Source organism: Octopus bimaculoides, chromosome 7 (assembly GCF_046866305.1).
Source record: "Octopus bimaculoides isolate indiv1 chromosome 7, ASM4686630v1, whole genome shotgun sequence".
In the NCBI taxonomy this organism is placed as follows: Eukaryota; Metazoa; Mollusca; class Cephalopoda; order Octopoda; family Octopodidae; genus Octopus; species Octopus bimaculoides.
Genome location: NC_142934.1, coordinates 37,208,099 through 37,225,772, shown reverse-complemented (window position 1 = coordinate 37,225,772; position 17,674 = coordinate 37,208,099). Strand labels below are relative to the sequence as shown.

General features: G+C 36.3%; 1 protein-coding gene across 5 annotated transcripts in view; it reads right to left on the bottom strand.

Moving 5' to 3' along the window:
- The window catches only part of LOC106869668 (putative 3',5'-cyclic phosphodiesterase pde-5), a 362,634-nt gene that overhangs the window by 164,312 nt on the left and 180,648 nt on the right, over nucleotides 1-17,674 (bottom strand). For all 5 annotated transcript variants that reach the window (XM_052969509.2, XM_052969510.2, XM_089355202.1 and 2 more), the window contains 4 exons: nucleotides 15,696-15,754; nucleotides 14,837-14,887; nucleotides 14,320-14,378; nucleotides 8,016-8,064 (listed from right to left, as the gene is read on the bottom strand). In XM_052969509.2, the coding sequence (XP_052825469.1) occupies nucleotides 8,016-8,064; nucleotides 14,320-14,378; nucleotides 14,837-14,887; nucleotides 15,696-15,754 (218 nt within the window). The remainder of the gene's footprint in view (nucleotides 1-8,015; nucleotides 8,065-14,319; nucleotides 14,379-14,836; nucleotides 14,888-15,695; nucleotides 15,755-17,674) is intronic.

The following is a 17,674-nucleotide window of genomic DNA, read 5'->3' as shown; positions in this document are numbered from 1 at the left end:
GTTTAACTTTTTACTACAATGGCTAAATGAGATATGAACTAGTGAAAAAATGAGGCTACCAGCTTTGAGTGGAATCAAGGGGAAAACTAAGTTGTGAAGAGGTTGGACTAGTTATGAGGGGTGTTCATTAAAGATTTCCCCTGACCCACTTCCCAAGGACTGGAATAAATGAAACTTGGCATAATTATTAGTCCCTCTCTACATAACCACCACCAATGGTAACACACTTTTCCCATTGCTTTATGCAGCTGTGAAGACTTCATCTCTAGAAGTCAGTAGGTTGTGTCTGGAGCTTCAGAAATAAGTTCATCCTCATCCAAAAAGCGCTTCCCCTTCAAAAAAGACTTCATGGTTGGAAAGAGGTGGAAGTTTAGGTGCAAGGTGCAAGGTTAGGAAAGTAAGGGGGATGAGAAAGGATTTCATAGCCACAAGAGTGTGCTTTCATCTGGGCAACATGCACATTGTGAACTGGGGTATTGCCTTGGAGGAGGTGGATTCCTGTGGTCAGCATGCTATGCTTCTCTGCTTTGATGGCATCCCACAATTTCTGCAGCAGAGAAGCATAATATGCCCTATTGTGGTGCCCTTTGCCAGAAAATCTATCATCACTACTCTGTGCTGGTCCCAAAAGACTGTGAACATCACCTTTCCTGCTGAAGGTTGGACATGAGCCTTCTTTGGAGGTGATGAGTTACCATGCTTCCATTGTTTCAACTGAACTTCAGTCTCAGGATCATAGTGATGGACCCATGTTTCATCCTGTGTGATAAGTCTGCCAAAAATGTCCTTGTTTTCTTGGCATGTTGACAAAAATGCCTGGGAGCAACTGACTCATTCCTACTTCTGAAAAGGTGTGAGCATCCAGGGAATCCATCATGCAGACAACTCCCACATGTCCAAATGGTCATGATTTTTCCATGGACCCTACACTTATCTTTACTTTTTGGGCTAGTTGCTGAATAGTTATGTGGTGATTCTTCAAAATGGTGGCTTCCACTTTATGGATGGTGTTGTCATCAATGGCAGAATGTGGTCATCCAGGAATAGGAGCAGTTTCCACCCATATCCGACCACATTTGAACTGATGATGCCAATGCTTGACTACGTTGTTTGATGGTGCATCATCACCATAAACTTTTTTCATCTCATCAAAAGTCTTTTTTGGTGTACAGCCTTTCAAATGTAAGAACCTGATCACTGATCTGCATTCAACTACCTCCATTATAACACCTTAGTCCACTTCAGCAGCTGTAAAAGACAAACGAATACTAGTGGAGAGCTGCAATTTACACTATGACATGTAGAGACATATATGATTATACCTGTACAAGTTCAGTTTCTTGCAATAACCGGAAGTGGGTCAGAGGAAATCTTTAATGAACACCCCTCATATTAATGAAAATCAATGTTGAGAATGTAACAGACTTAAACATCTTCATACACTGGACAACTTCTATTACCTTAGAAATTTCAGATGTTAAATGTCAAGCAAAAAAAAAACAAAAAAACTGGAAATGGAGACTTGAGAATATAGTTGAACAGTGATCTTGGAAGAATAAATGCAATAATTAAAAGATGGTGAAGGAAAGACACAAACGAGCTCCAAAGAAAGTGTTAGAGACAGGATTACTGGTAGTTGAAGAAGAAAGAAGATAAAAATTGAGGCAACATCAATAAAAAAGAAGAAAAGCAAGGGTAACTCTGTAATTATAGGCCTATTAGATACTTACCCTTACTCTGCAAATTACAAATTGACCCAATAGCAGATGAATTATATAGCCTTTAGGAAAGAGAGAATCTATTACCAGTGAAGAGGAACTACTGGTCTTATGTTGATAGCATGATATTAAGGTACAAATAAAACATTTTACTGTTGGCTGGATAGACTACAAGAAAATATATTCTAATGTTCCACACTGTTGGCTTTTAGAGTGCCTGAGAACACTTGGTCAATGAAAAGGTTCTTTTTTTAGAATAAGCAAAGAGATCAGGGTTAGTAAAACTAATATGTGGAAGTGAATCATTTGGAAATGTGGAAATGCAGAGGGGAATATTTCAGGAAAATACACTCTCTCCATTGGTTTTTATCTTAGTGTTAATCCTTCTGACAAGCATACTCAGAAAATCCAGGCCCGTCTATAAGTTTGCTAAGACCAGAGTGAAAATATATCACCTGCTATATATGGATGACATCGAACTGTACATGAAAAATGCAAAAAGAAATGGATTCTCTGATCCAACAGCAAAGATTGGGGTGAATAAGTGTGCAGTGTTAATCATGAGGAGATGCTGAAAGATTAAATCTGATGTAGATGCAAGATGGTACTAGATCACTGAGAAATAACGGATACAAGTACCCAGGAGGGAAAGGTAATGGATAGTGAAATGAGAAAGTCTCTAGAAGAAAAGAAGGCTTAGAAAGGTGCTTGAAACAAAAGTAAATAGATGGAATATTATCAAAGCATTGAATACATAGGCCTTACCATTGCTAGGATACCCTGCTCTTTTTCTAAAATGGACCAAGACAGCTACAAGAATTGGAAAAACTCAGAAGCTATTCAATTCACAGTTTTTTTGTTTTTTTTTCTTTTACTTGTTTCAGTCATTTGATTGCGGCCATGCTGGAGCACCGCCTTTATTCTAAAAGTAATATCAACAGTCTCCACTTTACTAAGAAAGAAAGGAATCAAATGACACCATTAGTATCGTGATTGAGTTTAAAAACTATGTTGTACATAATGATGAAAGAATATAATCTTGGGCTAGAAATACCCCCCCCCCCCCCCCCAAAAAAAAATCACTAGAATTGTGAGAAGTTTCAAGAATAGAAGGAAGATTGATAGGACAAATAGCTGAAAATAGAAGGAATTATATGATCTTTTCATACAACAAATGAAGTTGAAAGTGAAGAATGTTGCTTGCAGCTGACATGAAAACCTGAAATGAGAAACTGAATCACTGAACAAGCCATTGGGATGTACTTGATAAATACATACAAAGTTATAAAACTAAGACAGCAAATGTAAAATCTGTACATAAGGATATGAAAGTATTAAATATTTCTTAAGTGCATGCAGGAAGATAACACAAAAAGAGTGCAGACGGGACTGTGTTGATAAAAGAGTGCATTGAGATGTTAGCCAAGTGTGTGGATTAAAAGTAGCAGAAAAGTGATATGAGCTAGAAGCTGTGAATGAGAATATATCTAATTCTGGGATTTCTCCATAAAGAGTGACCAAACTACTGAAGCAAAACGACCGCATATGATTGTAGAGTACAACAAAGAAAAAAAAAATCAGATATAAACTTTGTAATATCATATGAGTGGATTACCAAAGAGAAAAAAATATCCAGAGTGAAAATTGTTCTTGTGATAATCAGTGCACTTGACATAACACCCAAACTTTTACTTAAGAAGCTGAAGAATATTAGAATTGACACACATTGTCAACCAGAAGAAAAGTGCCATATTGTATTTGGCAAGAATTCTAACAAAGATTCTGGAGACTTATTATTAAACATCAGGATAACATCCCTGCAAATTAAATCAGCATGTAAAAGCTTTTGAATATTATCATTTTAATAATCATATGTGCATATATGCATACACACACATACATACACAGGCATATACACACAAGCATGGATATTAACACTTTTATGTAAAGTTGTATGTAAAAACAATTTAACATCAAATTGAAGGATCCTTCATTGCTTTTTTGTAGAGTAAATACCAAGTTTTGAAAGCAAGAGGTCAACAGTGACTGCGTACTAGCCATCATCAGATTGTCAGATGATAAGTGAGCCAAAACTTTGAAGTCACTGTCAACCTTTGCCTTGAGAAAATTCATATACACACAGTTTTGTAAATTCTAATTAAATTTCCTATAGAGAATATGTGCCTGGTGACTAAAGTCCCATTATTTCAAAGGGTATTCCCAGATATTATAACCAATTTCATGTGCTAATATATCAGACTACATATACTTGCTGTATTTTAAAGTTTATAACAATTTATATTATTATCAGTCACACCATAAAACATTTTGATAAGATTCAGATTTTATGAAATCTAAGCAGCTGCATGCTTTTAGCTTCATTAAATATTTCAAGACTGAAGTGATGTTACTTTGACTGCCAACTATGGCCCTCACTCAGTGGTGGTGGTGTTCATTTAAATTTTTGTTATGTTGAAATCATATTTTAAATTGCTTTTATTTTTTAATATGTATAATTTCATTACAAGTACATTTATATGAAATTAGTTTTTAAGTAAAATTTTCAAACTTTATCATTTTATGCCTCATTGTTTCCTGAAAAGTTTCAATAGTTTAGATCCTACCAATATCCAGTGCTCATGGAGGAGAAAACACTTCTTGGAGTCCTTTCACTACTATTTGTCTCTGGCCAGTTGTGGCCATGTAGGCCTCAGACCGTGGATGAGATCATTTTGTCTTTGGTTGGCCTCTTGATCTCGTCCATTGTCTTGATATCCATTCTGTCACTCTGATTGTTCACCTGTTGTCCTTCGGACATGTGATGTGACCAGCCCATCTATATTTGTTCTCCTTGATGATTTTTATAATGCCATTGACTCTCATGTGTAGTTGAATCAAAGTGTTGGTTTTCTTGTCTCACAGTGTGATGCCAAGCATGATTTGTTTTCTTTTCTATTGGGCTACAATGAGGTCGTCCATGATAGTAGTGTTGAGAGCCCATGTTTCATTGCAGTAAATCATCACTGGCAAGATGTACTAGTTGAAGATCTTTGCATTAATTTTCATGGAAGATTGGGACTTCTCATGAGCTTTTCCACCATTATTCTGCAAAGGCCACTCAGATGCCATTCTTCTCTTGATTTCTAGGAGGAGATTTCTGTCTTTCATTACCATCTTTCCCAAGTAGATGTAGTCATCTGTTTTCTATGGTCTTGCCATTTACAGTGACAGGCCTGTTGAACATGATCTTAGTCTTTTCAAGATTCATGTTGAGTAGTGTGGATATCAGTGAGCCTTTCCTCCAGTTCCTTAGTTGTATGCACTGTCAAGGTAATATCATCTGTGAAGTCTAGGTGGCATAGTTATTCTCCATCAGTGTTGATGCCTTTCTTGTCTCATTGAATTTTTATGAAGACAGCATCTTGCTGACACGTGTAAACAACTGTCTTGGTGTAGCCTGAGGATCGATGTTGCACTGCTGTAAAGATCTTTCAACATTGCAATGTAGGCAAGGTCCACTTCCTGGTTCTTCAGTGCTGTAAGAAGTGGTTTGAATCCTATGGAGTCAGAAGTCTTCTCATAGTCAACAAAGGCAAAGCAAAGCTGAACGCTGTATTTGTTTGCCTTCTATTGCAACCTGACAATCTGAATGTGATCATTAGTAGAGAATTCTGTCCTGAATCCATTTTGTTCCTTTGGTTGATAAAAGTCCAAGGTGCTGAGTATCCTTCTAAGCATAGTGTTGGAGAACACCTTATAGATGATAGGCAGGAGAGTGATGGGATAGTAGTTGCTCAAGTCTGTTTTGTCACCTTTCTTTTAAAGCAAGACTACTACTGGATTTTTCCAGCTGTTAGGGACTTTGCCTTCTTTTAAAGCATTTGTTGAATAGCTCAGTGAGTTAATAATAAGGATTAATTTAACAGATTTTCCATAAAATTCTTTATATTGATTCCCATTAAATTAGAATTTTCTCTTCAACTTTATCTCTTTTAGCTTTTTTGTTTTTGCTTCATGTTCCCCTCTACAAACCAGATCTTCCTGTCTACACACTAAACTTTTAATGGTGAATTGCTTGAAGCTTAATACTCTAAATTTGACTTATTTTTAGCAATAGGTGTTCATATGCTTCTTGTTAGGGTGCTGACACTAATTGGATGTTCTTCTAATGAATGTGTCATGTGACTAGGATATAAAACATAATTCCCTTTTTTCATTGGAGACCAGCATACAACATTATTTAGTATCAGACTCAGTTAGTGGTATTAGAATATCTGGATAAGCTACTTGAATATCCAAAACCAGTGGAGATGTTGGAATGTTTTGGGGATGGACCTAGTGATTGATTTCCTTGTTTCTAAAACAGCAAAACTATTACCCAACAAACAATTGTAGCCTTTCTGGTGACGAACTATGAAAAGACTTTTAGAATTTACGATGCTATTGACAGAAACCAATAACACTGATACCTAATTATGATGCAACTATAAGGTATTTGTGCTAATTTAGAGAGTATATGACTTTTGAGGTCATACCTTTGGAACTAAAAGTTGTTATCAGAGAGACAATTGTTAAGAAATAAAAATTATTAGACGATGTTCAGTGGTGACAAATAACTAATGTTTATCCATCATATGATGGATAATATGGAGAATATCAGGTAATGTTACATTGCTACATTCAATTACATTTTAAAATTTCATGGGACTGATACAAAATAATTTAAATGAATACTAATAGTTAAAAATATTTAAAACATTCCTCATTTGTATATTTGTAATAAATGTTTAACTATTAAGTTGTAATATTTGTTTCAAAAAATTATGTCAATCACTATACAGGTGGTTTTCTAGATATATGCTTGACATCAATATTATAGGAAAAAGTTTGCCAAATATAAATTGTTATAACCAGAGACAATTTTCAAAGAATATAAATGATGACATAGTTTATTGGATTCCATAAAGATATATAATACTGTATGGACTCTGCGTTGTCAGGCTGTCTGGATTTCATAGACCCATTGAATGTACTTACTCTTAGCAACAGAGGTTTTTTATATCACTGATTTTAAGACTTCTTTCTCTGATCACTGAGTTGTTTTTCTGGATTCAACTTAGACATTTTGCCCATCAAAAATCTTTAATTTAAACACATATGCTATAATATGATGTATGATATATGATATATCATCCTTACTACTCTCTTGTATGGCTTTGATCATGGGTACCCTATAGATGACACATTAACCAACTAGACATCTTCCATAAAGGCTGTCTCAGGACATATCTGTGGTTATTCACTAAAAGACAGCATTTCTAGTGCCAACCTGTTTAGTAAGTGTACGATTGGTGGAATCGAGAGCTTCTCCATGCAGTCACAACTGTGCTGGGCTTGTCATGTCATCAGAATGAGTGACGAAAGAATACCCAAAGTCCTTCTGTACAGCCAGCTTGATAGTGGGTATAGGAATGCTGGTCAACCATGGCTCAGATATAAGAACAAGCTTAAGAGTAACCTCTCAGCAGTGAAGATAGCTCACAACATCTTTGAGTGAACAAAATGGAGATCTTCATGTCAAAATGGTATAAGAAACTGTATTGCAACCAGCATTAACAGGTTTAAGGGTGCAAGGCAAAAGAGAAAAGTGGCTGCAAATATACCACCTGCACTGACCTGTAACCTTCATACTTTCAGCATCTATAGGCTTCTTTGCGAATCATTGATGAGACTTAAATGTCATATTTAACAAGCATTGTGACTGACAAAGAAAGAGTGGGTTGTCAGATCCTCATACATTGAAATTGACGGGAGAGTCCATCATATATATGTGTGTGTGTGTGTGTGTGTGTGTGCGTATGTGTGTGTGTGTGTGTGTGTGTGTGTGTGTGTATGTGTGTCTGTATATATATGCATGTGTCTGTATATATGTGTGTGTGTTTATTAGAATTGATCTTATTAATTTGAACTAAGTTAGAAATCAATATATTGAGAGTTAATCATTTCACTTTTAATTTGGAATTTTATTTCTTGATATTTGTACAAGTTAATATATTTTAATTATTCATTTGTGCATTTTTATTTATAACAAATCTGAAAGTAAAGATGTTATTTAAAGATAAAAAGGTTTTATTTTAATTTCTAAAATATATCCCTCAGAATGGATTCCTCACTGAAACAGCATAAATGATTACATATTGTATCAAAAATAGATAGAATTTAACAGCACTTAAAAAAAGTCTTGTTGAACACTAAAAATATATTTGCTATTTACAAAGTAGAATAATAAGAACTTACCATAATCTTTATTATTATTGTATCCATGCTCATGTCGCTGAAGATGGACCTGTGGAGGGATAAAAGAAAAAAAGAAAATGAAAACAATTTTTTGTTTTATTCTGATCAATAGATTTAATGTCAGAGACATCTCAGCCATGACATTCTTATTTTATTTTCAGACATTGTACATTTAGGACGACATTTTCCGAAGTGTCCTTCATTTTTTTTGAAGAGAGGTTTCCTACTCTCAACAAACTCTCTAATTTAGTTTCTTTTTTATTATAATTTTTATTAGAATTTTGACTTTTAAAAAATATATAAACTGCCACTGAAAATGTCTCTTCGTTTAAAACTGTTTGTTCTTCAATTAGAGATTGTATGCATTCTCACTAGACTGATCATATTTTGGCAATATTGAAGTTGATAGCTGAAAATGGTAATACTTTTGTCATACACGTCGATTCAGTGGTATTTAACACATTTAGTGGTATTGCTATTTTTAATTAATCTTGTATATAAATGACAATTTCTGTCTGTCTGTCTGTCTGTCGTCTGTCATCTGTCTGTTATCATCTTGCTGCCCAAACCAGGGAACCAATCTTCACCAAACTTTGCATACATGTTGAACTAACATCCAGTTCAATTATAAGCTTATTGAATTTCAATAAAAATCAATAATGGACTGATTATGGGGGTTGGGCTATTACATGATAAAATGAGAAGGTGCAAAAGTGTTAAGTTCAGAAAAATATGGCATAATGAGGGTGGCTGATATCAGGGAAGGGGAGGAGACAGGAAGAGATAGACACACAGGAAATGTGAGAGATAGACAGAGAGAACAACAGACAAGGACATCTCCCATATATATAAAAGAGAGTTTTTATATGTGTGTGTGTGTGTATCTTCCTTATGCATTCAAAAACTGAGCTGCCAATTTTGATGTATGGGGTATCAAAAAATTCAGTAATCTTATGACTACCAAATAAACTTTATTTTCATTTACATATTTGCATTACAAAAATTTAAGCAGAGTTTCTACGGCTGGATGCCTTTCCTAACGCCAACCACTCAGAGAGTGTAGTGGGTGCTTTTACGTGTCACCCACACGAAGGCCAGTCAAGCGGTACTGGCAACGGCCACGCTCAAAATGGTGTATTTTATGTGCCACTCGCACAAGAGCCAGTCTAGGGGCACTGGCAACGATCTCGCTCGAAAGTCCTTAGACATGCCGCGGGCACAAGTGCCAGAAAGACGATGCTGGGCACAGGTGCCATCACAAATTCGCTTTCACTTGCCCCAATAAGTCTTTGCAAGCTGAGTTTCGTGTCCAATTTAACTCGATTTCGACTTCACTTGCCTCAACAGGTCTTCGCAAGTGGAGTTTAGTGTCCAATGAAGGAAGGTACGCCTAAGTGGACTGGCTGAGGCCTTAGATTTAGATCTCACTTGGCTTGCTGGGTTTTCTCATGCACAGCATTTGGCAGAGTATCTACAGTTGGATGCCCTTCCTAAATGCCAACCACTCAGAGAGTGTAGTGGGTGCTTTTACATGCCATCGGCATGAAGGCCAGTCAGGCAGTACTGGCAACGGCCACGCTCAACATGGTGTATTTTATGTGCCACCTGCACAAGAGCCAGTCCAGGGGCACTGGCAACGATCTCGCTCGAAAATCCTACGAAGGCCAGTCAGGCGGTACTGGCAACGGCCACGCTCAAAATGGTGTATTTTATGTGCCACCCGCACAAGAGCCAGTCCAGGGGCACTGTCAACGATCTTGCTCGAAAATCCTACGAAGGCCAGTCAGGCGGTACTGGCAATGGCCACGCTCAAAATGGTGTATTCTATGTTCCACCCGCACAAGAGCCAGTCCAGGGGCACTGTCAACGATCTCGCTCGAAAGTCCTTAGACATGCCGCGGGCACAAGTGCCAGAAAGGCATTGCTGGGCACAGGTGCCATCACAAATTGGCTTTCACTTGCCACAATAAGTCTTCGCAAGCTGAGTTTCGTGTCCAATTTAACTCGATTTCGATTTCACTTGCCTCAACAGGTCTTTGCAAGTGGAGTTTAGTGTCCAATTTAACTCAATTTCGATTTCACTTGCCTCAACAGGTCTTCGCAAGTGGAGTTTAGTGTCCAATGAAGGAAGGTACGCCTAAGTGGACTGGCTGAGGCCTTAGATTTAGATCTCATTTGGCTTGCTGGGTTTCCTCAAGCACATCATTTGGCAGAGTATCTACAGCTGGATGCCCTTCCTAAACACCAACCACTCAGAGAGTGTAGTGGGTACATTTACATGCCATCGGCATGAAGGCCAGTCAGGCGGTACTGGCAACGGCCACGCTCAAAATGGTGTATTTTATGTGTCACCCACACAAGAGCCAGTCTAGGGGCACTGGCAACGATCTCGCTCGAAATCCTTACACATGCCGCGGGCACAAGTGCCAGAAAAGCGACGCTGGGCACAGGTGCCATCACGATTTCGATTTCGCTTGCCCCAATAAGTCTTCGCAAGCCGAGTTTCGTGTCCCAATGAAGGAGACGACGTTGGCATGGGTGCCAGTCATCGAATTTAACTCGATTTCGATTTCACTTGCCTCAACAGGTCTTCGCAAGTGGAGTTTAGTATCCAATTTAACTCGATTTCGATTTCACTTGCCTCAACAGGTCTTTGCAAGTGGAGTTTAGTGTCCAATTTAACTTGATTTCGATTTCACTTGCCTCAACAGGTCTTCGCAAGTGGAGTTTAGTATCCAATTTAACTCGATTTCGATTTCACTTGCCTCAACAGGTCTTTGCAAGTGGAGTTTAGTGTCCAATTTAACTTGATTTCGATTTCACTTGCCTCAACAGGTCTTCGCAAGTGGAGTTTAGTATCCAATTTAACTCGATTTCGATTTCACTTGCCTCAACAGGTCTTCGCAAGTGGAGTTTAGTATCCAATTTAACTCGATTTCGATTTCACTTGCCTCAACAGGTCTTCGCAAGTGGAGTTTAGCGTCCAATTTAACTTGATTTCGATTTCACTTGCTTCAACAGGTCTTCACAAGTGGAGTTTGGTGTCCAATGAAGGAAGGTACACATAAGTGGACTGGCTGAGGCCTTAGATTTAGGTCTCACTTGGCTTGCCGGGTCTTCTCACGCACAGCATATTTCCGAAGGTCTTGGTCAGAAGTCATCGCCTCGGTGAGGTCCAAAGTTCGAAGGTCATGCCTCACCACCTCATCCCAGGTCTTCCTGGGCCTATTTCTTCCACAAGTTCCCTCAACTGCTAGGGTGTGGCACTTTTTCACACAGCTATCCTCATCCATTCTCGCTACATGACCATACCAGCGCAGTCGTCTCTCTTGCACACCACAACTGATGCTTCGTAAGTTCAACTTTTCTCTCAAGGTACTAATACTCTGTCTCGTATGCACACTGACATTACACATCCATCGGCGCATACTGGCTTCATTCCTTGCGAGCCTACGCATGTACTCAGCAGTCACATCCCATGTTTCACTGCCATGAAGCATGGCTGTTCGTACACATGCGTCATACAGTCTGCCTTTTACTCTAAGTGAGAGGCCCCTTGTCACCAGCAGAGGTAAGAGCTCTCTGAACTTTGCTCAGGCTATTCTTATTCTAGCAGCTACACTTTCAGCGCACCCTCCCCCACTACTAACTTGGTCACCTAGATAGTGGAAGCTATCAACTACGTCTAGTTTTTCTCCCTGGAATGTGGCAGAAGTTGTTTTCTGTACATTTACAGTGTTTATAGCTCCTGAACATCTGCTACATACAAAAACTAACTTCCTAGTTAACCTTCCTTTGATATTGCTGCACCTGTTATGTGTCCATAGCTTGCACTGGGTGCATCTTATAGAGTTTCTACCTTTGCTACAGATCGAGCAGGGCCATCTACCTGAAGGGGTTTGTGTGTTGTCTACCTTCCTACTTATTAGGACTTTGGTTTTAGCTACGTTGACTCTAAGGCCCTTCGACTCTAGTCCTTGCTTCCACACCTGAAACTTCTCCTCTAGTTCTGATAGTGACTCAGCAATTAGTGCAAGGTCATCAGCATAGAGGAGCTCCCAGGGGCAACCTGTCTTGAATTCCTCTGTTATAGCCTGGAGGACTATGATAAATAGGAGGGGGCTGAGGACTGAACCTTTGTGGACCCCTACCTCTACCCGGAATTCTTCACTGTACTCATTGCCAATCCTCACCTTACTGATAGCGTCTCTGTACATGGCTCGCACAGCTCTCACTAACCATTCTTCTATCCCTAGTTTCCTCATTGACCACCAGATAAGGGATTGGGGGACCCTGTCAAAGGCTTTCTCCATATCAATGAAAGCCAGGTACAGAGGTTTATCTTTGGCTAGGTATTTCTCCTGCAGCTGCCTTACCAAAAATATAGCATCAGTGATGCTTTTCCTTGGCACAAACCCAAACTGCGTCTCATCTAAACTGACTCTCTCCCTAATTAGTTGGGCTATGACCCGCTCCGTGACTTTCATTACCTGATCTAACAACTTGAAAGAAATAAAAAAATTTCATGGAAATTAACGGTGCATCAGCATGGCCGCAGCTCTAAGCTGAAACTTTAAAAAAAAAACAAAAAAAACAAGCATATGATCAAGTTGACAACTTTACTGCTTCAAATGGAAGAATGCCATAAAATAACTTCCTTTGGCACGTGCACACACACACACACACACGTGCACTCTCTCTCTCTTGGTAAAACTTCTGTATGAAATATGTTATTTCATGCTATGTGCATGTGCAAAATTACAGCTCAAATCCAATTGAAATCACCTTTTTCTATTTTGTAATTCGTGTTTTTGATGAGTGTATTTAAAAACCTCTGATCTTCAATTTTAAAGCAAGTTCTCCCAGCAATCTTGTCCTTTACCTGTTGTTCCTAGCATGTCTGAGGTGACATTTGCACCACCCCATCAATTTTTTTCCTGAATTTCTTCTGATTCCTATGTTTTCAATGCAGGAGATTAGGATTTCGCCCCAAAAACACGTTCTCAATATTTTAATTTTCTTCACCCCATCCCAATTTCTTCATTTTTTTTACTTTTTTCGAATGTTTTTGAATTTTTTCCACTGAGAAAAAAAACAGAGGGTACAAATCTTTAAGAATTTTCTTCCTCTTTTTTCTTAAAGAAACGCTAAAATCTCCTTCCAAAACATCCACCCATCACCTTACCACTTTCAAAAAGCTACAAACTCTCAATGTTTCACTTTTATCTTTTTGGAAAGCGGGAAAGTTTCTTCAGAAATAATGTCATTTACCTGTTGTTTCTAGCATGTTGGGTTTTCTGGTGGTGCCCTAATATTTTTTACATCTGCTATTTCAGTACAATTCTACACATGCATAAAACATCAGATGAAAGTGAAACACAGGGTGTTTTTAGCTTTTTGAAAGTGGGTGGGTGATGGGTGGGCAAGGTGGGGGAAAGGACATTGAGTGTTTCTTTAAGAAAAATTAAACTTTAAAAAAAATTAATTTCCTAGATTCATAATCTCTGTATTTTTCTACATGGATAAAAAAAAAAATTCGTAAAAAAGTTACAAATTAAGAAATTGCGTTAGGGACGGGGGGAAACTAAAATTTTGAAAATGTGATTTCTGGGCAAAATTGTATTAACCTCCTTTTATAATATGAAACAATACATAGTTTGTGATCCTTCTTAAGAACAGAAAGCATTTTCATGCAAATCCATGCAAATTGTACCCTCCCACTTCACTTTTATGCCAGTAATTCAGTTCATTATATATATATCAACCGTGCTGATTCTGCCCATAAGAAAGGAACAAATAATACAATATGGCTGTAGGCCATGACACCCTAGCAACACTGGGTGTTATATACAATATTGAAATTTTGTTTTCTCAAAGATTTCTGACTGTCACATAGTCAACTGATTGTATTTCATTTTAACACTAATATTGTTTCATTCATGGTCAAGTTTAACATCCAAGCTCATCTAGTTCTAAGTATATACAATTGAATTTTTCTTTAAGCAGTGTCCTTCAAATTGAGGTTTTGTGTGTTAAACTAACAATAGACACAATACTTGTCTGAACCATTAGGTATTTAGAAGCTAGAATATTAGTTAGTTAGAAAATTTTTTGCATAGTCAATTTGATTAGCTAATAGAAATAAATGTATTTATCACATGGTTAAAGTATCAATTTTTAGGTGTCAATATAGTGGGTATGAATTTATTGAATTTACTAAATGTTTAGTAAATCTTTTTCAATTAAAAAATAGCAGTCTTTAAAAGCCTTAAAATGGTACAAGAAAAATATTTGCTAAGATTACCTTGTCACAGTTAAAATAAAATCATTCAGTTGTCTTTGATGTTCCATTTGGGCCCCAATCTGTTAAAAATTATAAATATTGACCATTACAACATATGATGTAATTGATTAAACATATGTAAATACATTTAGTCCAGTTTCGGATGACATGCTTTCATTAACTTAGGTTTTAACCTTAATCATTCTAGTCAAATTCTTGCTATTTATCTTTGCAAACCCAACATACTCATGTAGGCTGTAGTTCTGCTTTAACAAATAGCAACCAGTTAATTATACATTTTATCATACAACATAGCTTGTGTATCTTAAATATATTCATCCTTCTTAGAAAATAAAAGTTAAACCCTCGACTGATAACCATATGATCAGCAACTGGACTATTGCATACTAATACATAACAATATTTATAAGGTTCTAAATTGGACTATCTAAATTGGAGAGTACATAGAACAGCAGGTGTTGGACCTACTTAGTACTCAAAATCACATTTAACTTTAAGGGTGAACATAGTTTCTCACCTCAATATTCTTCAGAAGAACACTGGCCCAAATACGAAAACAGTATGCCAACTGCAAGCAAAAATTAGAATAAATTAAATTAGTGAAATATAATGTGATAGTGAAGATTGAAATGATGATTGTGACTAGTCTATTGAGTTGTACATAATTGATTTCTAAAATTTTGTATCTTCAATTTTGCCTTTAATGCAGGTAACTCTAGGACTTGACTTTTATTTTACAATTTAACTTAAATTAATTTTTTTTCCAAAAAGTATTGTTAAGAAAATCAGTTAATATTGAAACAAGTTTGTACTATGTTGTAAGATAGAGAACAGAACCATTTTGTAATGCATAGATATGTCTCTTCTGGTGGCTTTCAAATTCAGAAAATAAAGTTTACTTCATACTGAGTCAATAAAATAAGTACTAAGCAATAAAGTATCAGGTATTTATTAAATTTTTAAAATAAAAAAAGATTTGGAATGTTCCATTAAATTTTGGCTTCTTTTTAACAAGGTGTAATTTTCATTATTTTGAAACTTAAAGGATGGCAAATTGTGTATTCCTTCCTTTTCTGAGAGAATAAATGAAATGGTGTTGGTGTGAATCAAATCTGGAAGCTGGTCTCAATATCAACTCAGAGGTTTTCGTCTTCATGTTTGCATATTAGTCACATGATCAAGTTTAGAACATTACTGGTATCTAATTTAACACTGGTTAGGAATAGGCGAAAATTGAAGAAAATGTAGATAGAATGGAGGAATAAGCTGTGAATGTATGAAGACAGAAAATGGGAAGCAGAATCAAAAAATGGGGCAAGTAGGGGATGGGCACACTCCAAAGAAACTAAGAAAATAGCGAAGAGATATAAACTTACATGTTTATCTTCCATTTCAAACGTTAAGTTTTCACCCAATCTATAAATATCAATGATACCTGCCAAAAATAATCAAATATATATGAATGTTTTTGTGATATTAACACTCTGTCAAATAGAATGCTTATTCATTTACATATTTGAATTAATCATGCATTATCTCATAGTTTTGAAATTGCAACAATGTGTCTCTTTATTCTTAGAATGACATTGTATGGTAGGTGTGAGAGGCTGGATTTGGTTGGTTTGAACATAAAACAAGTAGAATATTTTGGGCTGAATATGGCCAGTTTAAATGCTAAAGGAGTAAGGAATTTCCTAAATGAGATGGATAAAAAGAAATCTTTTTAACATACAAGTTAATTTGAAACAGATTAATTTGATGCATTGTCATATTTTCAATCAAATCAGTATATCTTGTCAGTTAATAGGTGGCTTATTAAAAAAAAAAAGTTGCAATTACTACTTATTGTAAATTGGTTGTATATTGAATAGGCATTATGCAGAGTCCCTCTCAAATATAAATGATGATCCAGAAAAATAGTTTAAGACAATAGGTATAATGAAAGCCTGTTCTGTATTAAGAGTTCCAGTCATCCTCCTTGTAGCCTTAAGAATTTAGTTCATAACATAAGTGATTCTCTTCTTTGTTAGTGGAGGAAATTGCCTTTAACACAGCCTCCTTACAATACCATTAATATCGATGGGTTCTCGGCAGATCCATTCTGTAAGCACTGAAAATAATTCTAGGTCTCAGAACTAAGGCCAGAAAGCTCTTTTGGTTCAGTTTGACATCCAGTACGAATGCTAAGACAAATGTGAGTCTTAAATTCAATATCGAGGCATTTTCCCGTGGGGCATAAGTGTTATCGGATATTCAACAGAAGCACCTTGAAAGTTACTTATGCTAAGAACTTCACTTTGTTGGTCAACCAATATCTATGTGAAAAGGCTCCAAAATCAATGAAGCTAAACCCTATATGTAAAGGTAAATAGCAACTGTTCTTTTTGTGGCATCATATTTGATGTTCTATGACCTTAACCCTTTAGCATTCAGATTATTCTGCCAAATGTAAGGATTATTTATTCACAGTGCTTTGAAATAATCATTCATTATCTCATAGCTTCAAGATTTCAATGATGTAATTATTTATTTTTAGCATGACATTGTAGGGTAAGTGTAAAGGACTCGATCTTGCTGGTTTGAACATAAAACAGGTAGAATATCTGGGTTGGATAGGGTCAGTTTAAATGCTAAAGGGTTAATTTAACTTCTGTAACTTTTACATTTCTATTGACCATGAAGATTATAAATATAGCTTTTGCTAAAGACTTTTTTATGTTTTGTATCATTGCTTCAACTTATTATTATTTCAATTTTCTGTTTATTTTATGCTTTTTCATGTACTCTCAAGTTTTCTAAATCATATTTTGTCTATTAATTTTGATGAGTTGTTTGTGTCTGTGTGTTCATTTGGTTTTCATGGCACCCCACAAAATAACACATTTGTTTTAATCCTTACTCTCATCCCAGCTAGATCATTCTCTTTATCTATCTAGTTTCTTTAGCTAATAAATGCATTCTAATCACTCCTATCTCCCCTTTTGTCATATATATATATATATATATATATATATATATATATATATATTGTTGTATCTGAGGAGAGTCATAATGCCTTAATATAACACACTCACCAGTTCAATTTCCACACATTTATTGATTTATTTATTTTATTCCAGAAAGCTTTTTTGTCACTGTATTTACGACCATATCAATGGATTTTGACTGTAACTGCATTCCTCTATTTTTTGTGAGAATTTGGTGCAAGATTTTGTTCTGTGTGTAATGCATGCTCATCAGCATGTATGTGTGCTTGTGTATGTATATATGTGTATATGTATGCATCCTGCATATTCAAAATTAAAAAAAAAGGAATGCAACTTTAATAACAGTCAGAGTCAAAATCCATTGATAT